General features: G+C 44.4%; 1 protein-coding gene across 2 annotated transcripts in view; it reads left to right on the top strand.

The window, feature by feature from the left end:
- LOC135368109 (endothelin-converting enzyme 1-like) overlaps positions 1–18400 on the top strand; it is a 41739-nt gene extending 23339 nt beyond the window's left edge. The window contains exon 2 of one of the 2 annotated variants that reach the window (XR_010414679.1): positions 17701–17828. Coding sequence is in view for 1 of the 2 variants with exons in the window: in XM_064601198.1 (XP_064457268.1) it covers positions 17701–18355 (655 nt within the window). In the remaining variant the exon portion in view is untranslated. Of the gene's footprint in view, positions 1–17700 lie in introns of both variants that reach the window. The other variant, XM_064601198.1, reaches the window with a different exon arrangement.
- Positions 18401–26886: the final 8486 nt, after the last annotated feature.

Below are 26886 nucleotides of genomic sequence, written 5' to 3'. Positions count from 1 at the left end.
CATAAGGTGGACTTGTCCGCGCCAAACGACGCAGGCAGAGATCGTCGGTCCGTACTTCGACGCCCAGTGGCTCCTCTAGCTACCCGCCAACGGACCGCTGACATTCTACCCCCCGCCATGCTGAGCAGAGTTGATCCAGCGCTCGCTTGCCGCATGCCTGCACATATCTCTCGTCAAGATGCCGCATTAGTTCATCGAATGCGCCTCGACGTGGCCTTCACAACACAGTGGCGTTACCGCTTGGGGCAAGCTGCCTCTCCCCACTGCAGCCACTGCGGTGCTGTTGGAGATCTAGAGCACATTCTTCTCCATTGCCCACACTACCAACCTTCCCGAACCGTACTCTCCGCATCCATCAACGAGCTAGACTCCCGCCCCCTCTCTCACAAAATTGCTTGGTCCCTGGCTACATCCAGCACAGCAACGCCCTGCCCTCAAGGCTCTCTTCACCTTTCTGGACACCACAGGACTTCGATCCTTATTGTGAAGGGGCTCACTATTTCATTCCCCGCATCATTACCAGCAATGCGGTAGAGTATCGCCCCCGGCGATGAAACTCCCCATCCATCCCGTAATAAAGTTGTTGTTGATGTTAATTCTCAAATTTGTGGAAGGAGGACGATAACAGGCTAGCAATGTTACTACCGAGTTGTTACCCGTAATGGATAACATCATCTCTCCTTCATTTACACTAGTATTAAGTATTTCAGCATGAAACACGATTTCACATAAACAGCTAGCCCTCCTCGCTTTCTGTTACACCTTACACGGACAAACATAGTATACCCTTCCAAATTGTAGTGGGAAACTTTATTTTCCGTTAGATTTATTTCCGTGATCAGTAGAACATCAATGAGATCGCGATGATTGCTAACGTAGCCACCCGACTCTTCATAGTGCTTCCTCATACTACGAATGTTTAAGTGCATGAATTTGAATGTGGGTTCGATATGGGATCGATCATCAAGGCACCTGAAAACAGAACAAAAAAAATCGGGAACTTCAAGAGTTTGCACAAGCATAAAGAAGATTAATAGTTAGCACTATACTACTACATAACGATTAAACAATTTTGTCCAAGTTGCTTTCATTACCAATATACAAAAAAATCTGGAACTTCAAGAGTTTGCACAAGCATAAAAAAGATTAATAGTTAGTACTATACTACTACATAATTTTATCCAAGTTGCTTTCATTACCAATATTGATTGCAGCACGCACTTGAGCCCTGCGTACAAAGCCATTTTTGTCCATGCAAAACCATAGTCCTTTTCCTTGCATACTTTTTTGTTTTCCACAAGATATACTTGTTTCTAGGAGTTAAATGGTCGTTAAAGTAAATCCTTCCTTCAAAAGTCTGAAGCTTCCCCAGGTTTACTCGTCTTTCCATCCAACGGGACTTCACGTCCAGGCCCTTGAACTTTACAAGGATTGGTGGAACCACTGATCTCTATGTATCAAGGCTGGATCGCGCATGGGAGAGGGGCTCGTGGGGGAGAGGCACGCATCGGGCCGCCATGTTGGTGGGCCCTAAAGAGTTGTGTGTACCCACAGATAACAATGGGAGGCAACAGAGATTGTGAGTATTTATTGCGCTGCAAGCGTTGATCGTTGTTTGTCATCACACAATTTTGTAAGGTGCCATTACACTGTAGTATACTAACAGAGTTTCATCGGTGTCCTGCCGTTCTATTCTTAATTACGTTATGTTTTGTATTCCGAAACTTAGACCGTCACTGCAGTGCAGCGCTGAGGATTGTGCTGCAGCACGTTTCACAGCCAATATTTCAATAAGAAACGATGTGAGATTAACAACCATGTATATAATCTCCCGTGCTGCGTTCTGGCCAAAAATTGTTCCAGAAAGAATGTTCCGGAAAAGATATACTCGCATGGCAGAAAGAGATCGTTCCGTAGAATCACAGCCGTCGTTTCAGATAGGTGTATGCGTTTTGTATGATTTATATCAAGCAGAAAGAGTCTTTTAGTGAACGACAGCGGTGTCTTCGACTTAATGCCTCGCAAATATGAACACACCGAAGCAGCCCGAATACTTCACGCAATTAGATCACGCTCGTTGGGACAGTTAATCAGGTAGTTATGTAAGCTTTATCAAGTTACTTAGAAAGTGGTAACACCTCCTTGACACACAAGACTTATCTCTTCTTGAAGCACAGCTCTTCTACTTTTGTTTGTTTCTTCCTCCATTTGTTCTGATTATTTGCAGGTGCGGTTGAGCCAAATTGAATGTCCTTCTCGCGTGCCCAAATGCTTTTGCTGAATACAACTGCAGCGTGAGCAAAGCTGCGTAGGGACGGGGGCCTGCCATCCAGTGCTTACTTTGTAATGTTTGTTATGTGGAGCACGTTCCAAAAAATGCAGCTGCACATCTGAAACTCCAATCATTATCATCGTCATCTAAAAGAGAGCGTCGCAGCATCACCATGAGACCAGACACGGTTTCAGAAGATCTTCTATGACACCTTCCGCAGTTTGCACAGTTTTCTTCAGCGTCGAAGTCTCTCATAGGAAGCACTTTGCATTAAATGTGACTCCCGTCTTACATTTTGATGTGCGAGGGCTCTCTTGCACTACACACGCATGGTCTGCAAATTGCACCAGGACGATTTGGAGCTTGAAACACTGGTGTACTCTCTCTGTGAAATGATATCAACTGAATCATGTCAAACCTAAACAAAAAAAGTGTAACACGATATGCTCTTGTAAAGAAGAACAGTGATGATGAGTAAAGAGAATATACATTTTTCAAGTTCAACATTTATTCCTTGCACTTGTGCCTTTCAAGATACGATGAACGTGCAGGGAGGTCACAAAAGACTACGTTTATTGTTTTGTGACCTCTCTGCAGTGACAATATATATTTCAGGAATGACAATTTACAGGTACACTCTCTAAAATTGTAGCACTCAATTTTAGGTTGGAATGAGCAATGAATAGCAACGGCTCTCCTTTTATTTTCTCCAATATGCCGTATTCTAAATTGAATGAGATAAAATATGTGATATAATAATATATATAAGAATAATATATAAATATAATATGTGATAAATGAATGTGATCAACAGTAGATGTAAACATCAGTAGCCAGAGAAGTACATTCTCAAGAAATAATTTTCTTCTTACAGCATATATGTGCATGGCTATTAACTGAAACATTGGTCATAGTTCCCTGACAAGTTTTAATTTCTGAGAGTGTACTGTAGAGGCGCATTAGATCTACAACAGTTAATACAAGGTATTATATACTATGAATACCTTTAAAAATCTCATGTGACACATATGCTTTTATTCTTTGGAGGTGCTGTGGTGATCAAAGTTTGTGGGCACTGCACAGGTTCGGCACCCATTTCTTGAGCATGTCGGGGCAGCTGTGAAGGAACCTGTATTCATGATGTTTATGGTGCATCGACAACAATGCTCATAATACATCAGAACATTGGTTAGGATGCAACAAGTTAAAAATAAATATGTTGTTTAATAAATGCATTTGGACAAATGTTTAAAACAGTTTAAAACAGGGTTTACAAGCCCGATATCTTTTAAAAATTCTTAAAGAGTTTAAAAACTCTTCTAAAAAGAATTATAGCTTCATCAATATAGCTTCATCAAGCAATAATGCTGGTGAAGGAGCCTAAGGTGTGTAAGGAGTGTTTCATGATGTGAACATGTAAATAAAATGTTCAAAATTGAGAGAGACTAACCACAGTGCGTGCACTGAGGTGGTTCCTTCCCGTAAAGTAGAAACCTCTGGGTAGCCCCCGTGAGGAAATCTGTATTGAGATATACTTTTGCCTTAAAAACTGTTACAAATTATTGTTATCGCAACGAACTGACGACATAGACACCATGGCGGTATCGAAGTCGCACCACACCACCGTGACGTAGGATTCTTTGTCACAAATCAAACCAAGGCACAAAACAATATCAATGCATGAAAAGGGTGGCAATCTTGGTCTCATTACGACGTAATACCGAAATTGTGCGCGAAGGTAATTCAAAGAAATGACTGTGCACATCCTTTCGTAGAGAACACCGTGTACCGTGCCAGCAATGCATGCAGAAAAGCGCTCGAGTGCTCGCATATATACAGGGTGTTGAAAATTAAGCTTTCACTAGCACTTTATAAATAGGCGAACAAAAGAAAACTGGTGCTATTTCCACGTTCCTTGAGTAAGAAACAGGTGGTACATAATTAGCAGCACCTGTTTCTTACACAAGTAGCGTAAAGTCATCATGCGGTTTCCTGTCATCGCTGTGTTTGGGTAGCGCTTGTGAAAGCTTTGAACACCCTGTATTGATGACAACACTACCAGTGTAGTGTAGCATGTTCTCTCTAGCATATTATGCACTCAAACTGTATTTGCCGCCGGGTAAAATGCAAGTGTGTTCGATTGAACCTCGGAAGAGCGATCAAACAACTTGCATCCAATGCTGGTTTTGGGCAAAAAAAACACTTTAAAAAACACTTTATAATTGTACAGAATGTACGCCTATTTATTCCTTGATCAAAAAAGACTCACCTACAAAAATTCAGGCCCTGTATCCTTGCCCGTACGGTTGGTGCGACCGTAATTGCAAGAAGTTGCCATGATCGCTGCGGTGACTGTTTTGGTAAGATGGCGGCTAGTTACCGCACGTTCGCGCTCCCTACACTGTCAGCCAAATTTATACCTTTAAAGGTATAAATGGCTTGTCCTGTGGCGCATCCCCCAAAAGGGATAAAAATTATATCACCAGGTGAGGTATAATAATTTATCCCTCCAGCAAGGTATGAAAATTCAGACCTTGGGGTGCAAAGTATACACCATACATGGGGTATAACTTCAATACTGCAGGGTATAAATTTAATCCCAGTAAGAGGGTATAGCAAAGGTATCAAAATGTAGACCCGTAGGTGCAAAAAGAATACCATTCACAAGGCATAACTTAAATACCTCAAGGTATAAACTGAATCCCAGGAACAGGGTATAGCAAAGGTATAACAAAGTAACCCTTGGGGAGTAAAATATGTACCATTGAGAGGTTCAAATTATATACCCCGAGGTATCTATTTAGTCAATAGAACAGGGTATAGTAACGGTATAGAAATCCACGCCTTTGGGTGCAGAATAAATACCGTTTAGAAGGTTTCTATCAGGTAATTTGAAGGTATAAATTTAATCTAAGCAGCAGGGTACTACAAAGGTACAGAAATCTAGACCACTGGGTGCAGAAAAGTATCTTTCGTTGCACCAAAAGCACGCAAGGAATAAAGTGCGTCATGTCTGTACCTAAAATAACTTCAAAGACAATGCGAAGTTTTGTGAACCAAACGCAAAAATGTTTATTTACAGTACTACATAAATAAATTTACAAAATCAATGCACTTCTCCTGAGCCTTTGTCTCTTCGAGCTTTAAAATTGCCCTTTGGATGATGTTTATATCGATGAGCTTGATTATGGGGCAGAGAGGCAGCTCTTGTTCCTGAAAAGACTTTTTTTTTAAATAATGCCTACATGCAAAGCAAGCGTATTTTGTTCTCACCTCTATGATAAGTGACGAAGACTACTCATTTTATCTCCGTGAAATTAATTTCAGGGCAAGGACGCACAGGTCACCTGAAATAGCACATATTGAATATTTAGTGTCCCCAAAATGGGAAAAAGCAAAAAAGAAAAACTTACCGTCGCTATGTGCAATGAGGAGTAGTTCAGCCTCCGTGCCGTTTTCCTGTACGATCATCAAAAGATCTTCAAATCCCTGCTGCGCTTGTGCGACGAGTTCTCGTTGGACGGAACAATATTCTGAACTCAAGCAGCAGCTATACACAAAAAGATGAGAAGCTGTCAGTTTCGTTAAACGGCAAAAAGAACGACAAGAAATAAATAATGATGTAGTTAAAGGGCAGCTTATGATACACAACATCAAAATACGTGCATACACAGTCATATTTATCAAAACGAACACAACTATCTATCTTTTACTTGGAATTTGGCGGTTTCAAATTGTATTCTGCATTTTCCCGCACAGAACGTCGCTGCCAAATTCCGCCAACGAAATCCGATATATATCGATATATCATCTTCTAATCCATCCACATATACGCTAAATGCAAACAGCAAACGCAAAACGGGCTCGTATGTCATATAATAACAAACGTAAACGCAAAAATTACATACGCACGAAGGAAGAAGGTACAGGCGACAGGATTACGTTCGCTTGCCTTCTCGCAAGGCGCAATCTTGTCGTCTGTTCCTTTGTGCGTATGAGTCACTTGCTGCGTTTATGTTTGAAATTACTCTAACACACTCTAAAACACTCTTACATGCGGGTCGATTGAACGATAATTGGGGCGAAAGAAATAGAAGGTCGACGAGAACGGCAAAAGAACTTATGTCAGGTTCGTCTATAGTACTGCACAAACACGTGAGCACATCATACCTTTGTGTGCACTGACTCCGGCCTCTACATTATGAAGTTTATCCACCAGCAAGCTCGCACCTACGCCATTTTGTCAGGTCACAACTGTTACACAAACTATCAATACTATTAATCTAGAGGCGTTTAGCTCTCCTTAATCAAAAATAAATCAGGCAAGTTCTCTTACCAAGATGTTGCAAGCATTGCAGTCTAAAAAAAGTCAACAAACTTTCTATGAGGTTTCCATGCGTTGGCCCTTGGAGGCGAAGAATCACCATGCACCTTGGTTGTATGCTTGACCTGCACAGTCTGCACTGGCGCTCGCTCGTGGAAGGCCAGCTCTGGCAGACACTGGCACGAATACCCCATTGATAACAAGAAGTCCCATGAGAAGTGAGGCCCATTCTCCTCTCTTAGTTTTCTGGGTCGGTATTCAAGAACTCTAAAACGTTATTGTGTGTGGGCAGGGGGAGATCTCGTATCCGACTTCGAGTCGTGTTTGTGACGTTGTGTGCCCCGTGTGTGCCCTTCATCGCCCCCCTGTCTCGGCGTTTTGCCATTATGATCCTCCCAGAAAATGTTTCAATGTTGCAAGGTTGGCGTTAATAGAGGCCATCACGTTGTTCACCTTTAAAACGCGACGCTTGTTTGCCCTTCTGACATTTATATAAATTAAATAATACGCCAAGACTCAAAACCCCGTGTAGCATGCTTTTCATACATCCGCCCTTCTTTCTCCAACATGCATAGAACAGAGGAAAGGGTAATAAAACCACATGACCACAACAGTAATAGTACCCGCAATCTCTTTCGATACGATTGATACCAACACGCGTATAGCTCTGAAGCTGGAAGTATAATGTCGAGGACAGCGAAAAAAAAAGGCACACACACGAATGGAGTGCTACTGGAAATTCAAAATCAGCCCCACTAAGGTTCATTTTCAAATTACCTTCCTTTGTTTCATTTTTTCATTTGTTACCATTGTCCCCTTAATTGACAACAACTACATGAATGACGATGGGATGAGGTGATTCACGGCAACAAGTGCGGTAATTAAAAAAATTCCATTATTTATTCCATAGACACCTCTGGGGTTGCTGTCATTTCGGGTATCCAAAAATGAAAAAAAAAAAGTCATAGATAGGTCAGTATTTCTTGCAGCCGACCACAGCAAACAATTCCATCATCACTACCCTCATAGTTCATAACAACAAATGCCACACGGTAACGAGTAGGGAGATTGCCCATAACAGAAATATATCAAAGCCGAGGATAATTCAGGTTGATTTTATAAGTTTGATTTTAAATTAAGATGATGTGTACAAGTACATAGAAGGCTGTGCTATTGCAACGATAATATTTTACGTTAACGGAAAGGTAATATGGATAGTAATAAACGAAAGCAGAATCATATGAAATAGTGTTGCACATAAAAGCGAAAGGAGAAATGTAACATGAAATTCACGAGTGCTTTCCTACACGCGAACTGCAAATTCCTGGATACGTAAATGCACACTTTTTCTCTTTCTTACTTTTATTTTTCGTGCTAATTTCGTATTAATTTTACGTGCCATAAAGTTTGTCACCCACGCTGTTTATCCTTCAGATGGACAAACGCGTTTAACGATATGTTTGTAACGTTAACGTACTCGTGACCAGTGACTTTGCTCAGAATCGTGCACCCTTTGTTATCTCAACGTCAAGTTAGGTTAGGCCAGGTAAGTTTTTGCTAGGTTAGGTTATGGTAAGCCAGTGTAGGTTGCGAGTAATTATCCGCCTTTGGCGTTTCTGTGGTGAACAATTGTACGAGTGGCCGGAAGGGACAGCACCACAACAAGTATGAAAGATGAAAGTCACTGAAATGGTTAGCCAGCTGTAGGGATCGAACCCACATCTTCTGGATTGCCGGTCCAGGGCTCTACCAATTGAGCTAAGCTAACACGCCTCTCCAGTGACTTTCGGGGTGCGTCATCTGAAGGGACGACAAACCAGCCACTCACTCTCACTCCTTCCCTTCAGATGACGCACCCCGAAAGTCACTGGAGAGGCGTGTTAGCTTAGCTCAATTGGTAGAGCCCTGGACCGGCAATCCAGAAGATGTGGGTTCGATCCCTACAGCTGGCTAACCTTTTCAGTGACTTTCATCTTTCATCGTTGATTTCTTAGGCAATTTGAGGCTTCGTTTGTATCTGTCCCTTCTATGTTGTTCCAGCCTCAGAACATCAGTTTATCTCTTGTACAACAAGTCTGACGCGAAAGTAAACTACTGTAAATAAATGTTATCTGACTATAAAATGCACAGTTGCGTGCGTGAAACTAATACCCCTGTCACACGACAAACCGAATGACATTCCCATCGAATGACAATCGCACCGAATGTCATTCGTTTGTCTTACATCGAGCTACACGAAGAAACAGAATGTCATTCGCAAATGATGTCACGATAGCGGTTCCGAAGGCGCTTGCCAATAATGATAAACCTTTTGGCCAGTTTCTTCGAAGCGAAGGGGAATCACATTGCTAGGCTTGAATTTGATAACTTCCTTTGTCGTGTCATTTTCGTAGAGTTCATCCAATGTACTTAAACTCGCTATTTTTATGTGTCGGGTACCGTGTATCGTATCGTGCAGCATCTCGCATATGACTGACACTCAATGGGAACAGAGTATAGCTTCGAAATGTTAAAAACAGGAAGAGATGAAACATCTGTTTATTATTTCCTATGATACAAGCTTTCGCCAAGAGCCCTTCTTCAGAATAAAGACTAGTGGGACGGGGAAAAGGGGGAACAAAAAGGTAAACGGTCGAAGAATGTTCCAAGCGCTCAGCGTATTTGGGTCAGGTAGCTATCGAGGTTGTGTTCGAAAACCGGTTAAGAGGTTGTGCGTGCCTGTGTGTCTTGCATGGGAAGACCTGGAGTTTTGGGAAACAATGCTGACCAGTGGTTGTTAGTGGAATTTTGCGATTTGGAATGATTCCTGATTTTCGTCTTTTGTTGCTATCCGTAAAGTTTGACTGTCTGATGACAATTTTATGTGTGTCGTAAAATGATGTTCCAGCAGTAGAAATTTGCAGTACGAACATGTGTGGAAGCCTGAAGTTTTTTTGAAGGCTGTAAATTACTTATAGTATTATTTTCTCTATCATTCTACACATCCCATGCATACTGTGCAAAGTCAACAAATGCACTTAGAACATTTATTCTGTGTCTGTGAAACTGCGAAGGGGTTTACGCCGAAACATTAAAAATGCACTCTTAAAAAAACACCCGTGAAAAATCCGCGCCGCAAATAAACACTGCGAAAATAAATCGTAGTTAGGCTTAAAGAGCGATACATATGTTTGCCATGCAACGCACAATTCGAACGTTTCTTAATGACATTTCCTGCGTTATTAATGCTGTGTCATCTAAGAGGAGCTGGAAAAATTGAACTATCCAGCTCCACATTGCAGAAGACGACGCTCGTATGAATACAGGAATAACAATGAATTCGAACACCAACATGCTGTTCCGACACGTCCACCCTGCTAAGCATAACGGCCGCTAAAATGTGAATTTCATTCGCTAAAAGTACATACATTTTATAGTGCACTAGAAATAAATATCTCGTTTTATGTAGGAAAATTCCAACAACAACTCATAGTGTTTGGACATCGTAGTTCACAGCAACACTTCTATGACAACACTGCCGCATTTTGTATTAAAACTGCGCATATGGCAAACCAACTCAAATTTGTGAATATAGCCGCTAATGCACGAAGACACATGATATATTCCACTTATAACTTGCATCCGCCACATGGCATGACTGAAGCACATCACTAAATCACAGTATTCTTGTGTTTTATCGACGCAAAGCTACAGCAAAACAGCGCAAGCGGCCATCTTAGGCAACCACAAACAAGTTATACCATTATAATGCAGTATACCTTCCCTGGCGGAGCAGGTTGCCAACGAGGTCTCGCGGAATGCAGAGGTATAAAAAAATAACCCTGAAGGTATAAACGTGGCACATAATACTGCTTTTATACCTACTGACAGCGCGCAAGGTATATCGTTGCAACATGACACCTATTTATACCATTTGAAAGGTATACATATAGCCCTTATGGTCTAAACGACGTGACAAGACCCTCCTTTGCACCCCGTTTATCCCTTTTTAGCACCATTTTGGCTGACAGTGTATCCGCGATCCAGCCTTTTACAATCGAGATGAGTGGGTGGAACGGAATCTTTTTTTGCTGGTAGTCTACGTAGCTCTAGTACATCGATACATACGAGCTGCAAGTCGTCAGCAAACTTCGCCAGAATTTGCCTGAGATCTTCGTTCTCCAAAAGATTAACACGATGAATTTCCGTATATTGTTCATTATAGGGTTGTTCACTAAAGTTTAAAGTATCCTGGTAGTCTGCAACTCTTTGGATTGAGTCGTCATCTAACCTTCCAATGAAGCCATACGCGTTTTAAGGATTTCTAAGTAGTTGTTGTGATCAGTCACTGTAGAGCACAATTCATCTATTTCTCCGAAGAATAATAAGTCAAAAATAAAACAAGTCAAAAAAGAAAAAAAAGAAAGAAAAATGCTTTCTCCATTGAACTAAGTCTCCTTGAGTGGCAGCAGGCTTTCTTTTAATGCTCATTTTTTAATGCTCATTACGCCATTCGCCTTATCAGAAATTGATTGTAAATTTCCCAGAGCTGATCTCAGAGGTAGAAGTTCATCCAGTTTGCTACGTTTGTAAATCTGGAGATAGAGTTGGTTGGCCAGAACGACCATCACCAGTGACACAGATACGACACTTCCAGTCTTCCCTCTTATCGAGGCTCATGGCCTTAAACATGCTTTCAACAATCCCAGAACATTTTGTGGTGATATTGGTGTGATATCCATTATCACAATTGGAACAAGTGATGTATTTACCGTCCCTCGGAAGAGGTCTAAGGCAAGCCAAATAATCCATGCGTTCTTGATGAGTCGTGACGTACGCAAAGATTGTGCAGTCAGTGGCGCAATAAGTTGAAGTAATAATAAACCTCACCTGTTAGAGAGTAAACAACAGTTCAGAAACACCGTACAACAGTCCGCTACTGACTGCGACGAAGTCGATGAAGCCTGCTGTTTTAAAGCCTCGATGATTCACAGCGCCAAATTCATAATGCAGTCGAACACCAAAAGTTCCGGGCAGATAACAATCCTGATCGATAATACTTGAACCGAAGAAGTGCTGATTATTTACGGCTGCAGGTCTGGTTTCCGTCTTGTGTCCTAGTAATCTTGCAGGAAGATCCACCTGTTAGAGAGTAAACAACAGTTTAGAAACACCGTACAACAGTCCACCACCGACTGCGACGCAGCCCATAAGCCTGTTGTTTTAAAGCCTCGACGATTCACAGCGCCAAATCCATAATGCAGTCGAACTCCAAACGTTCCAGGCAGGTAACAATCCAGATCGATAACTCTTGAAGAACCAAAGAAGGGCTGATTATTTATGGCTGCAGGTCTGGTTTCCGTCTTGTGTCCTAGCAATCTTGCAAGGAGATCGAGCTGATAGAGAGTAAACAACAGTTCAGAAACACAGTACAACAGTCCGCCACCGACTGCGACGCAGTCGATGAAGCCTGCTGCTTTAAAGCCTCGACGATTTACAGCGCCAAATCCATAATGCAATCGAACACCAAAAGTTCCAGGCAGATAACAATCCAGATCGATAACTCTTGAAGAACCAAAGAAGGGCTGATTATTTATCGCTGCAGGTCTGGTTTCCGTCTTGTGTCCTAGCAATCTTGCAAGAAGACCCAGCTGTTAGAGAGTAAACAATAGTTCAGAAACACCGTAAACAGTCCGCCACCGACTGCGACGCAGCCGATGAAGCCTGCTGTTTTAAACCTCGACGATTCACAGCGCCAAATCCATATTGCAGTCTAACACCAAAAGTTCCAGGCAGATAACAATCCTGATCGATAACACTTGAAGAACCGAAGAAGGGCTGATTAGTTACGGCTGCTGGTCTGGTTTCCGTCTTGTGTCCTAGTAATCGTGCAAGAAGATCCAGCGGTTAGAGAGTGAACAACAGTTCAGAAACATCGTACATCAGTGCGCCACCGACCGCGACGCAGGCGATGAAGCCTGTTGTTTTAAAGCCTCGACGGTTCACAGCGCCAAATTCATAATGCAGTCGAACACCAAAACTTCCAGGCAGATAGCAATCGTGATCGATAACCGAAGAAGGGCTGATTATTTACGGCTGCAGGACTGGTTTCAGAAGCATCGTACAACAGTCCGCCACTGATTGACTGCCACTGACCTGCGAACTCATTCGTGAGCCAAGCTCTGTGCGATGTGGTGACTGCAATTCATCGTTTGTGCTTTGTGAGATCGAAGGGTTTGTATCAACTCGCGTTTGCGTTAGCCCCTTTATAGCACTTGCGCGTATCTTGGGAAATTGACTGGCGTTTCAACAGCCGTTTTAGCAAAAAAATGCTTAGAACGTTTTATTTTTGCAAGATAAAAGCGTGCTGCATACAAGATAAACCACAAAATGCTACGGGACAATGTGCTTCTGCTTGTTAGAAAGGATTGTAGCTCCAACAGTATTCCAGCTAGCAGTAATAAAAATGTGCCAAAGGCGAAATAACTGAACTTTCATCTACCTTCACGCTTGAACATCATGCATCTTCTATATCAGACAGTGAAGCTTCTGCAACCCCATCTATAGGATCCACTGTTTGGAGAGCAAAAGTGCTTGAACAGGGAGATATCAGTTAATCAGAATGGCGGCCTTTGTTTTCCACCCTGAGAGAAGAGGTTTTAATGTTGAGGGCAGATTTCAGAGTGGTGCCGAGATGCCTGCATGAGGGTGCCCATGGGAAGTGGAATATAGGTCAGTGCTCAAGTTGCAACACCACATTGTCACAACTGTTGGTGGCAGTTAGACTGCAAGTGACATGTCAGTAATTTCCTTCATGCACAAGATGTAATCCAGACCCAGCTTCATTTGCACCTTCAGAGTGTCCCTGTGGTAATTCAAAAAGTTATATTATCAATGCTGTTGTGTTCTTAATCGTGGCTATATCAGAACAAGCGCAGTAGGTAACAGACAGCAGCACAATGGATTCACGAGGCTTCCTATTTTTATATCGCAGTAGTATTAACACGACTATTTCGCTATACGACCTATATTTCTCCATAAACATAAACTTGAACCTCTACTTACCACCATTTTGCTCTTTTCTTGTCTTGGTGATCCACAGTACGTTCAAAATTTGAGCGTCAGGCATCTCACTTCAGATGATTTCGTGCCGAGTTTCCAAATTGCCTCTGGAGTCGAGCGTTACCTATGATAACATTCATGGAGAAAATCCTTGGAGTAAATCGTTGCTTTCCGCTGTGGAACGCAGTCCGCACGAGATTGAATCGCTGTCATCCAAGAGCTTCGCACTGCTTCGCACTGCTTGCTCTTCTGGAAACTTGTGGTAGGCACTTGAATGCTCAGATGAATTGTTCAACAGCGTCGCATCGTCGCATTCCCGACAACTTCGCAATGGCATATCACGTATCACTGCAGCTGATAAAAGGCAAGGTCAGCACAAGGAAGTACGGATTCCAAACGATGTTGTGCTAAGGAAATGTTCACATCTTGCTTATTTCCGGCTTTCCTGTTAGCAGGGGCACAATGGCACAACGCAATACACAGAGAACGAAACCAAAGAAGCCAAGCGGCCAAGCCAAGACGGTTAAAACCTAGATCAGTGATGTCGGTGCGCCCGTGCGCTGTGTTTGCCAACGATCGGCATGGCGAGCAGAGAGACTAAAAAGATAGTTTTCCTTACAAAATCTTCGAACAGTTGGACCAAAATATTTCGGGCAAAATATTCAGCGTTCCCTAATGGACACATATCATGAGTATCGTTCAATCGCGTGGCACTTCAAAATGGACATATGTGACCTTTAAGCTCAGTCAGCTCCGAAGGCATCGCTCCAAAAGCAACTAGCGAAAAGTAAAAGCCATACAAAAAGTAAATGCAGTTCCAAGCTTGCCACTGCCGAACGACGTCAAACGAGTGCATTGACGCCCCTCTACGGTAAAAAAAAACAAAACAATATATATATATATATATATTCTTAGTAACGCGCGAAGTGACTTAATACGAAAAGCGCCTGCATGGATCTCGGGCGACGCACAAGGAGGGGTTTTCACTGTCATCAATATGCTATTGTCATCTGAGTTTTCTGGATACAATCCTCTGTTCCCAACCGATGTGTATTGTCGGTTGTGAGCTCACACTGACTTACTTACTTTTATTTACGGTGAAATACATAGATCGAGTGAAATGTGCTCGGTAGTACGGATACCCATACAGAGCTCTCCCTGATGTCATAGCAGACAAAGCTAACAAAGGCTTCCTTCAGCAGTCCTCATTAGCCTGGGAGACCTCACGGAACAAGAGGTGCTGGGAATTTCGTAGAAACCTGAACGTTGGTGACGACCTGCTTATTATGCATGGGCTCAACAACTGAAACTTCTCCATGACGGATGATGAGGTGCTCGCACGCGCACACTGAGAAGTTTGTCAGTATGATAGCCTGCCATCTACACACGCAACTGGTGATTTGGGTTATATGCAGTACCACACCAGTGCAGGATGCTTAAATGCTGCTGCGTACTCGAAAACTAAGAAGGGCAGAGGAGCAAGTGGCTCTAGACCTATTTCACTTCAATGGTACCCAATGTGTCCTGCAGGCTATCCAGATGCAAGAACTCTCTGTACTACTACATCAACTTGGGTATCAAATGCCAGGATGAGCGCCTTTGCTCGCCGTGACACCCTTGAGACCTTCATCACTGACAACATACCTCGGTATACAACACATGTGTGCACCCACATAACCACAAGCCCACCGTTTCGCCTATCTAACGATGGTGCAGAAAGGTTCATCCGGACCGCAAAACGTTGCTCAGGAAAGGGTCGTTTGTGGTGCAAGTTTCGTACGAAGACACGATAACATTTAATGCTGCTCAACTACTAATTGTAAGCAGCCTCGAGACTTGCTCAGATGCCCCTGTGCAACTGCTTGAAACGGTGGATACCAACACATTTGCTGAGCTGGATGGAGCATAAACGAAAAACAGAACGAAATTCCGGTCGAAGATTAAAGATCTGGTCTGATTAAATTGTTGTGTTTGTTATGTTAAATCGGTGCTATTTTTTCCTTCCTGCATTACGATTCCCGGCTTTCGGAATATATTTGCAAATATGCTACTTTATCATCATCACTGCTCGCTATTGTAGGGTAACATTTTTTTTTCTAAATCTTCGTACGAATACCTGGATGGTCTAGGACAATTCGCGTGCATCTTGCGATCCCAGGTAGCATTCGTGCGCTGGAGCGCTTTCCGTGATTGACGAAAATCTTCTCGTGTTTGTGCTTTATATTCTTTACGATGCACAGAGATGTGAGTATTTAGTTTTCAAAGATCTAGAATGCGCAAATTAAAAGCTGTTGTTCCAAATTACTTGCTTTAAGGCGGCTAATTCTATAATTTATATAGCCATGGTTACGTCCCGCAGTAAAGCGTCTCTATAGTCGTGTTCAAGCTTATGGCTGCAGTTCCGTTCCGTTCAATGTGCATTTCACAGCATTGAGCATGCATTGCGTTCGACATTCACCCAGAGAAGAATAGCTAAATAGTTTCCTCTCTGGTGGCGGCTAGGTGGCGATGTGTAGAATCAGCTTTTTGATACTGCTGATTATTTAAAACTGCCTTTTGGGCCCGTTGGTGCATCATTAAAGCGCACTCATGCGGCCTATTTAAAGTTTGCTTCCGGAGAGAGTTGGCTGCAGCGTCACAAAATTGTTTTCCTCGCTTTGCTTTCCTCCTGCGCTTTAAGGAAGTATTGTAATCGGCGCCAGCGTGTAGGAATGCTACAATACGGCAAAGCCATTTTCATTCGTAGGGATTTGGAAAACTGCAGGAAGCTTGTCGAATTTGTTGATTGCAATCCATTCCCCGACTGTTACTCTAGGGAATGACACATTTTAGCCCAAATATCGTGCCGAGAGAAGGGATTTTCTTGCATCTCCCACAGACTCCCATGTACTGGAAGCTTAACAAACTCTAATTCGCCAAATGTCAATGCATCGCGTCAGGCCTTCAAAAATGTCATTCCCTAGATGAACTTGGGCAACGCACGTGTACCGTTCGTGTAGAAGTTTAGCGAGGTTTACGAGAACTCTGCGAACGAAAACTCCCCACAGATTTTCTTAAGAAGTGAGTCCGCCTTAACATGGGTAAAAGCGCTAAGAGAAGGACGATCCACAAACACCGAGCAGCAAATTTTAACTGTTTATACTCATACTATTTGATGAACGCTAGCTCGCAAGTGTAATGTCAAGATGGTTTGCGTCGGTAACCAAAATTTGAGTTCGTTACCGCTGAAGGTAAACAAGAGCAAGAGAAAGGAGTGTGTCAGTAAACATGAGATAGCTGATGTGCGATGCGCCTCAGGAGCAGTGTACGATATCCCACTCCCCTGTGACAGTCATATGTAGACCCAACGGGCCGATGCGTGAATACGGGATTGTTGGAACATAGACGCGTGGTTCAAAACAGGCCCGGAAACTTGGCCTTGCATGTGAGGGGTTCTGATTGTCAAGGTTTGTTCGGCGAAACCGAGATCAAAGCACGACACAAGTGGCAAAGAGAACGGGAAATCCACGAAGCTTCTCTTATCAGGAGGGCGAGGGTCAGGTGCGTGAGCACAGCTTCGGTGCTGTTGGATGACAACGAGATGGTTTTCTCCGCGATGAGTTTGATCGGCGAAGATTGTCAATAAACAAGTTGGCCGTCGGTGTTTGTGGTTTTGAGCGCTTTTACCCATATTAATGAGTTATCATTTAGTTAGCTAGCATCATAAAGTTAGCTAGCTGTAGCTTTTTTTTTCAGTTTTCCCCATCAAATATGATTTGATGAAGTAAACATTCAATTTGATTCAATCATTGACCATTATAATGGCCATTCAACATTTCGAGCGTCATTGACACTGTCCCGCTGATGCACGGGCCGATACAATGCTCCTTGAGAGGTTTAGGGTAAGACCTTGCACGTCAAATGGCGCTACGATCGTCCTTCTGTACAGTGTGCAAATTTTTAGAGAACAAAGGCGAAAGACAGGCGACATCCCATGTTTCTTTACTCTGCCATTTGCTTCTCTTTTCTTCTGGTTGCTTATGTACAAAGATAAAAGAACATATAAATATTTTATCCGTTCCAGGTTCGCTCAGCCGGAAGACATGGATGTGATACTTTCCAAAATAAGCGACATGGGTGGCCACGTGTTGCTGAACTGGATGAAGGCATCTAAGGGATTCACCCAAATAGACCCTTATCTTTTCTTTTCAATCATTACTTTTTTTCAGCGACAGATGGAAATAGGATATTACAGTTTCTGGAATAGCATCCAGACGGCGTTCTTCATGCCGCCTTACGTAGCGATGCTACCGGTCTACAACAGGGACATCAACGACGCGGTCAAGTACGGCGCTCTAGGAACTTTGATAGCAGACGCTGCAACGGAGCTCCTGTACCGCAATTATCCGTCCATACGACTCAAAGAATGGCCGTGTTTAAGTGGCTCTTTAGACGGCGGTGTGTATGACAGAGATGTCGTCACTTCTGCACTGTCCTTGCACATTGCCGTGGAAGCATTCCAAACTGCCCCTTCATCCAAACGTCGTCTGCTACCAGAATTACCGGACACTCAACTCTTCTTCGTGGCTGCCTGTTTTCTAATGTGTGGAGGTAGCGATGCGAAACGGTTTGTACGCAAGTGCAATGAACCACTGAAGCACAGCTTGGCGTTCTCGACAGCGTTTCTGTGTCCCGAACATTCCCCAATGAACGCTAAAGAGAAATGTGCCTTCTTTTAATACATGAATTAGTAAACCGCGGACTGGTGCTACGCGGATAATTTTTCAATGTATCGTGTATATTTTAGTAGGCTATTCGTTAGTACGAGTACATTCGTTAGTACATTCATGAGTACGAAAAGATGTGATTAGCACGGCTAGCGACGGTTATCTTGTAGCACGTCTGCACCTGCGTGCATCCCTTATCGTTGCGTATCATATCTGAATCGTATCCTGAGTGATGGTAACGCGTACTGCCGCTGATCCTGTGAATTCCCAAATTAGCCGTACGAAACGCTCCTCCTCCTCCTACTTTTTTCTCAATCAGGCCTGTATGCTCGATGCGATAATTGTTGTGGGGAAGTTTGGAACTGGTTATCAAACATTGTACATGATTACTCACGAGACAAGGTCTTAACTTCTGTATTAGAGCAGGTGGGCGAGTGAAGTGACACCAAAAGATACGAAACAAAAGGTGCGTCTAACGCAGATCATGGTGATTCAAAAATGTGGAAGTTCAATTTATCCGTAATTTCACTGCAGGCACAAAAGACTGGTTAAGACCAAGTGATATCTCCATATTCCTCCAACCCAAGGCGGGACATTTGTAGTGAAGGAGGAGGGAGCTGCTGTCAGTAAAGCTTAATGAAAGTGTATTTCGCTTATGTCGAGTACCGTTACTTTATTTCTTTATTTAGACATACTGCCTTGCCCGCACAATAAACAGCTTCGATCAAAAAGTAATGTGTTCACTGTTTGTTTATATCTTAAATATGAAGGGAAAAATTCAAATGAAACTCGATGACTTCGCGGTTCAATTTCTTTGTTACCGTCAGCTCTGGTATGATTGGTCATTACACCAAAACCGTCGTCCCACCGAGGCTGCCTGATGAGCAAAACGTGCGAGAGCGAGCTCTACTCAAGGCGATGTATTGACCCCATGACGGCTTCATAGCCAACACACCTATATATCCCATTGGCTAAGCCGTTACTTCTGAGCCTTTTTTGCTCCATGCACCCCTTCTGCCATTCATCGAATCGTTATGCCCACCCCACCCCCATATTAACTTCTAAGCAGTACACACAAAAATTTTAGGTATTTTCTTGCTTCCCCCAAATGTCTGCAAAGTATTTTTTGTTGCGTGCGACGTCACCGCTACATAGCCCTTCCGGTATCGTGCACACTCAGAAGGCATGACATACCGTTGAGGTGGTACTCGCAAGGGAGATGTCCTGCGAATGGTATGATATACGCAGACTGCGTTCAAGGGTCGATTGGTGGCGAATTGTACATTGTGTCACTCCCGATTGACAGATCCGAATCCCCCGGGGGAGGAAATACCCACCGCCTAAGAACTCCTGTGCTAGACCGTAGAAATATGCAAGTTGGCGGACGTCAAGAGAGAAGTATGTTCCGTATTTAGCCCCAGCGTTTTCGTCGGGGATACTCTGCAGCCAGAACAGGGACAAAACGCAGTTCCACAAATAGACCTGGGGCCCTATTGTTGTCAAAAGTAATTGACCTAAACTATTTTCCGTCGCGCTCGGCGTCACGTTCAGGGCGCCGCTTCGCGCTCCTCCCATGTTGCTTGTGGTAACTATGTAAACTTCCGTGTTTGGTGCTTTTTGCACTGGTCAGTAATTGAAGCCGTGGATGCAATAAGGGGATAAGTCGACTTATCCCTAGTATTTTTGTTGCAATGGCTTCTACGTAGCAGTATGTATACCTGGCAAAGAAAACTTTATTGACCCGTTACAGGGAGGTAAGAAACGGGAAATGCATATGTGTCAATGGGGATGGACAGTCGTATCAGACCGCTTTTTACGCGCGCATAAAAATATCGTAGCTTAAATTTTGCTAAACCCCTGAGCATGCGGTGTTATAATGGGAAAGGGGATAAGTTGTGTTCCGTTCCTGGATTTTGTTCAGTTCACACACCCCAAAACCATGCTAACATGACATGCATGTAGAGTAGACACATACATATAGATATATGTCATACATTTTGAATTTGCGTTATTCGACGAAACCCATACATTTTTTTCTCGGTTTGGGATTTTTCGACTTGTCCCTTTATTGCATCCACGGTTTCAATTGAACACACTATTTGGGGGGGGGGGGAGGTGCTAATACCACAGTGCCTAACAATAACAAATTTATTGAGAGATGACGAACAAGTGTTTTATAGCCAGAGGCGATGCTCTACCCCATTGCTGGTTCTGATTCGGGGAATGAATATTGAGCCCTTTCACAATATGAACCGGAGTCCTATGGTATCCAGAAAGATCAAGAGAGCTTTGAGGGCAGAGCGTTGGCGGGCTGGATGTGGCCAGGGACCAAGCAATTTTGTGAGACGAGAGGGATTAAGGGATCCGGAGAGTACGGTTCGGGAAGGTTGGTAGTGTGGGCAATGGAGAAGAATATGCTCTAGCTCTTCTACAGTATCGCATTGGCAACAATGGGGAGAGTCAACTTGTCTGAAACGGTAACGCCACTGTGCTGTAAAAGCCACATCGAGGCGCATGCAATGGAACAAAGTGGCATCTTGACGAGAGGTATGTCGACGCATGGGGAAAGCGAGCACTGGATCAACTCTGCTCAGCATTGCTGGGGGGAAAATGTTAGCGGCTCATTTTCCACAGTGCCGAAAAATGCGCTACAGCTGCGCTAATTTGGTGCTTCAGCCATTCACCTGGTGAGAGTTGTTGATGTGCTAAATTATCAATATATGTATTTTTGTGTTAGGAAGTATCGCTCCAAACCAACAAGAGCAATCTAATGTGTGTTTGAATTGGTTACCAGAAGCACTTTGTGGTTCGACCAATAAAAATGATTTTGGAATGCCTATAAAGACCCAATGGGCGAGCTTACTAACTTTGGGAACGTCATTTGGACGTCGCCTGCCACGCGTGAGATTACATTTGTCGGCGAAAACCAATCGACTACCACAAGCAGGATTCCGGATCAAACTTGACCTGGTTTTAATCAGTCCGCACCAACAGGAATCCGGAGTCGTTCAGGTCTATTGCAGTTCGTTACGAGCCTGATCCGCCTTTATCTTGCATGAGCAAAACCTGAGTGTCCCGGATTCCGGAGTACCGAAGCTTTGATCGTGCCAGAACAAGCAAGTGAGCTCAGTTAGCGAACCGAAGGCGAACCGGGCATTGGTCGACACGGGTCATGTTAACGGGAGACTGCGGGACACACCGAATCTATTATAACGGCTCTATAAATAAGCTGGGAAGCTCATAACGAAACGGAAACTTCCAAAGGTTCCCTCTCCTACCTCCTGTACAATGCGTGACGTCACCGGTAGTTTCGTGTGGGCCACCGGCTGCTTTTTCCGGCATGTGCTTTGTAACTTCTTCGTTCCACATGGATGACCAGTCATCTGCTTCCTCCATTTAGTTCTAAAATGTTCGCCAGCGATAAATGCACATCCTACAGAAAGCCGTACACGAGGAATACCGGTAAGGTGACGCGCAATTTTGGAGGACTACTTTTCCGTGGAGGAGCGCCTAATCACTCAAATGAAAATATTCCTTTTTTAATTATCTGTGCCACTTGGGGACGAGAAATGGCATTCACTGAAATGATGCGGTACGGATTGATGTCGTAACGTTATCTCAGCAAGTTTTTGCGGAGTCTCTCTCTAACACCTGGCACACCGTACCTGTGTAGTCAGCTTGGTTTGGAACGTTTTTATTTCTTTTTATTTTTTAGTTGTTCAAATCGGGTGACACCCCTTAATGGGGAGGCAAACGTGCGGGCCTAATGTGTATCGTGGTGGGAACGGACCTGGCCCAACATCGTGTTTGAACGTGCACGACGAGACATAGCGGGTGGTGTCAGTGTTTACCTTGGTTTATAGCTCTGCACGGACCGACCTTCTGACGCCCAACCTGACGGTACGGGGCCATTATATCCAACGAGCTGTTAGATCCATCGTGTCGTTACACCCATCGATGGGCGTAGTGTCACCGTGGATGTAACAGCTAGTTGAACGTAATGGAACGGTATGGCTGTAACGGCGCGTTGGACGTAACGGCATGATGGATGTTATGACACGGTGGATGTAACATGGACGTGGACATGGTGTGGCCGCATTGGGGGCTATGGGAGGTAAGAAGGTCGATGGGAGGAGAAGCCCGGATTAGGAATAGCAGGAGTGAACAGGTGACCTGCCTGTATTCAAGACGACTACAACCCGCAGGTGATTCCTGGCTAGTGGTTATGTGCATCCACCCGTAATGCATAGTGCATGACTATCCATCAGTAATGGGTTTCAGTACCTGGCCTATATAGTATTAGTTCCGCCCATCCTTTCCTTTCTTCCGGTCTCGCTCACGTGGGACGCGCAGACCTCTGCAGCACAATTCCATGCGGAAACTTTATCGAGTTGTGTCACTAACCGCTGACGGTCCCGAAAAAAAAGACAGCATTTTTTGATTCCGTGCCAGCACCGCGAAACAACGTGGCTATGAGCAGCGTACAGACGTGGACAGATAGAGGACAGCAGGAAGGAGCGGGGGACGGGGGGTTACTATGACACATACTAACCCCCGTCCCCCTGAAGTCGGCCCAGGACACCTGGGCCGACTTCAGGGGGAACCGTGCCGGCATTCGTCTAGAGAGTCTTCGGAAAAGCCAGGGAAAACCTCAGACTGCACAGCTGGCGACAGGTTTCGAACCCGTGTCACCTCCCAGTCTCGGCGTGGGAAGCGATCCACACACAATAAAGCTTTTACAAGCATAAAATGGCCCGTCACGACGGGAGCTCTGCCCAAGCTAGACCTGCGAGCCTCACGTCCACGACGTGTGGCAGACATTGAAACTAAAATACATAACTAAATGAATAAAACATGAACGTGTCTTTAATGACCTTATCTGTGTGCTGCACTCGCTATACAGCTGCGCAACGGTACCGTTACCAAATGTATAGCAGTGACTTAAATGGACGGTCTCGTACAGCCGGGGCGATTCCGAAACTTAGCCAAAACTAGTTTCACGAGTACTGTACACATACAACCATCAAAGTTTCATTCGGAATAACCAAGTCGTTTTCGAGGAATTTGTCGAAACGTGCCGTAAGAGCAGACTACGAAAGCTGCGCCTCTCTCATGCATACGTCACGTATGACGTCGGCCTGCGGGTGCGTCGTCGTTGTCATGATAATTGTAACTCGCAGAAGCACCTGGGTTTGAGTAATCCCCTTTGCTCTAGAAATGAGGACACTCCGCGAGCGGAGAATATAGTTCGAGCATTGACTGTGGGGTCTCCCATAATGTGGCGCACAATCGGATACGTGGAAGCTAAGTCACGTGTTTTCTTTCCGCGAGTATTTAATGCGGTTTTTAAATAAACACGTTCTCCTTCTCCATGTACGTCGTCAGCGACACTTCATTTCGAAGCATGATCAGTGTACAACGGGGAGTGTAATGGAAGCGCGCGTAATATATTTTTGGTCGGAGCTGTAATGCAACCGCGCACGCCGATGGCCAGCGATTTCAGATTTGTGATTGTGGATGGGGTTGTTCTGCGACTTTTAACTTGTTTCTGAGGATTAACATAGTTGTTCCGAACCACCATGCTTGCCACTACTTAGAATGCGCGTTTTTCACCTGGGAACTGAAAGGAAATGTACGAGAGTTGCCGCGGTGCCCAGTAACTTCTGAAAGTCGTCTGCTCACGCCGATGCACTAGCACGCGCAAAAGCAGACAATTTCTGTATCCTATCACGGACTTACCCGCAGGGCGACGTGGCCGTTCTTATTGTTGCCAACACAGATCGCGGCGTGCTCTGCAATCTTTATCAATTTAATTCGGTTATTTAATAACTGTGGCGTGTTTTGTTGGGTAAATTAGCAGTATTCCATTTTCAAGAAAGGGCAGTCGAATGGTACACTTTATGAAAGGGGCAGGGGGTACGAGACCGTCCCTTTAACAGCAAAAGATCACAGTTCCTTGAGCAGCGCGACCATAATTGATAGTATCAAAGTGCACACTTTATTTTAGTAGGTACATTAGTTACAAACAGCGCTTCGTTCGTGGACAATAACATTATGTACACAGCAAAATCTCATCGTCTATCACGCGTTTCAGGTACGTTACGACGTCGTTTTATTGAACGGGAGCATACAAAAAATGGGGGCCAAATAGTTCCATCTGTTCGGCACGTCGGGCGTTCCTCTCGCAGATTCGTAGCGCTTGTATCTTGCGCTGCGCTGCAGGGTTGCACAGCAGAAGCCGCAGGCGGTACTTTGCGGCTTGCTGCGCCTTCTGGAAAAATGCAAGCAGTTTCGCGAGACTCGGGATCTGGTTCGAAAGTTGGTTATGGAGTCCATTGTGCCAACCCTCAACCACATTCGTGTGGCGTGCCCCAGAGTTGCCAAAGTGGCCTCATACATCACGGACAGGAACGGACGTCAGCCGAAATTGCGGAAGCAGGATATGAAGTGCTGCAGTTGAGTGTTCTGAAGAGGTGATACTTGCTGAGGTGGATTGGAAATTAAATCCTCGCTGACCGGGAGACGGAAATGTTCGGGGAGGAAGGGCAGGCGCCTTACCACTCCGAACCACTCTCGTACTTCTTCATTGTCCTACAGACGGTTCTCAAGCAAAGCTCGTCCCGCTTTCCATTATCGCCTTCGCATAATGAAAGGCGCAGCGACTTATTTTTATCGACTGATTCACACGGCTGAACACTGTCACTGCTGCATTCATAGCAGCAACTTTCGAGTGAATCATCCAGTGAGCTGAACTTTGTAGTGTTCCCAAGTGGCTGAAACGGTGTAGGAGTGCGTCACGAATTGCACCAAAGATTTATTCCTGGGCGGCTGTGTCATGCCTGCCTGGTCAGCGCAAACACCACAGGGTGACACTCTCCTCGTATCGACACATGGAGGGTGTACAACTGCCAGAGATTCATGAATTCTGGTGAGTTATACTCAATGTTTCCGTCCCCAAACAGTTAATCGGCCAACAAAAGTGCTTCCAAGTCGCTATCTCCGCACAAGACAATTATTTCGATGCCCGGGGTGGAGTCTCTGAATCGGAGGAATTGTTCTCCGTGGAATCGTCCAGGCAGCAACAACAACCCGTTTATGGGTTAACCCGTGGTTTTTACCGGGTTCAAGTGTCCCGGTGTGTGCACCTTCACATCCATGTCTGGTATTCACACCACATGATCTCATAGGTAGGGTTCCGCGTCTCCCATGTTTATTTTTGGGAGGATTCGGCGTATGTTTTTCGATGTTTAATGATTTTCGCGAAATCGGAGATCGTTTTATGTTTTTCCTTGCGTGTACATGGTTTACTCGACAGTTATCGGCGAATAGCAATTACAGTGTAATTTCAGTGCGCGTCTAACGCAGCCTTAATAACAACCAATGGGAATTACTGGTTTTGTGACATCACAAAAGAAACGTTATTGCTCCACAGCGAGGTGATGGGGCATTCACGAAACCAAGGAAAGCACAAATCATTTGAGCTTATTGTAATGAATGCAAGCATACTTGCCAAGGTTCTTGTCAGACATTGCTGCGCGCTCTCAAAATCTTGATTTGCGCAAACGTACTCCGACGCCCTCTTCCTTTTTCTTCCCATCTCGGGTGCCGTGGAAAGACAGGACCGCCCTACGTGGAAAGTGGAGGTGTGTGTACTGTCGTAATCTCTCCACTAAACAACTCAGGGCCAGTAACCTAGATTCTACTTGACGTCACGTCCTTAGCCTCACAAGCGCTATGGGGCACCTACGGATTCCGACCGGCGCAGTCAATCCGGGACAAAAGGGTAAAAGGGTTGACCATGGAACACTCAATGTGGTCGCAGGTCATCCAACCATAGTGAATATCAAGAAAAAAAAGAGTAAATAAGGAATGCCTGCTTGGGGGGCATGTTGGAATCATAAGCTGGGCATGTCCAGCAATTTATCTGTCGTGGTTCCTGGAATGTTCCTCTGTATTCGACTTTAAGCGATTAAAACCAAGGGAAAATTTACCCGGCGTATGTTTTTCTATGAAAACCGAAAACGCAGAACCATACTGTCATAGGTGAAGGAGGTCATCGGCAATAAAGCGCAGGCAGCGACATTCGCAAGGGGGCCACTCATCTATAGGCTCTTCTCCTAAGTTTGAAAAACAACTAAGGAATTAACGACCTCAACACTTGCAGGTCACTGACACAGGTGCGCCAATAAAGCACAGAACAGCGATGTTGGAATGAGACGCATTTGAGATGGTCGATGGAAGGAGTTGCGTAACAAGCACATAACACCGATGACAACATTGACCGAGTGTTCTGTGTCCGTGGATGTAATGGCTTGTCGGACGTACTGGCCCGGTGGATGCGATGACTCGTTGAATGTACTGGCTCGTTGGATTTAATGACCCGTGGATGTAGTGACCAAAAATGCATGTGACGTCTCGTTGGATGTAACGGCACAATGGATATATCAGCATGTTGGAGATAACGGCTCGTTTTTGGATGTAACGGCACGTGGGACGTAATGGCACGTTGGATGTAGTGGCATGGATGCCAACCTGACTTGAAC

Source organism: Ornithodoros turicata, chromosome 1, assembly GCF_037126465.1.
Source record: "Ornithodoros turicata isolate Travis chromosome 1, ASM3712646v1, whole genome shotgun sequence".
Classification (NCBI taxonomy): Eukaryota; Metazoa; Arthropoda; class Arachnida; order Ixodida; family Argasidae; genus Ornithodoros; species Ornithodoros turicata.
The sequence above is the reverse complement of the archived record's forward strand: the minus strand, read 5'-3'. Positions and strand labels throughout refer to the sequence as shown.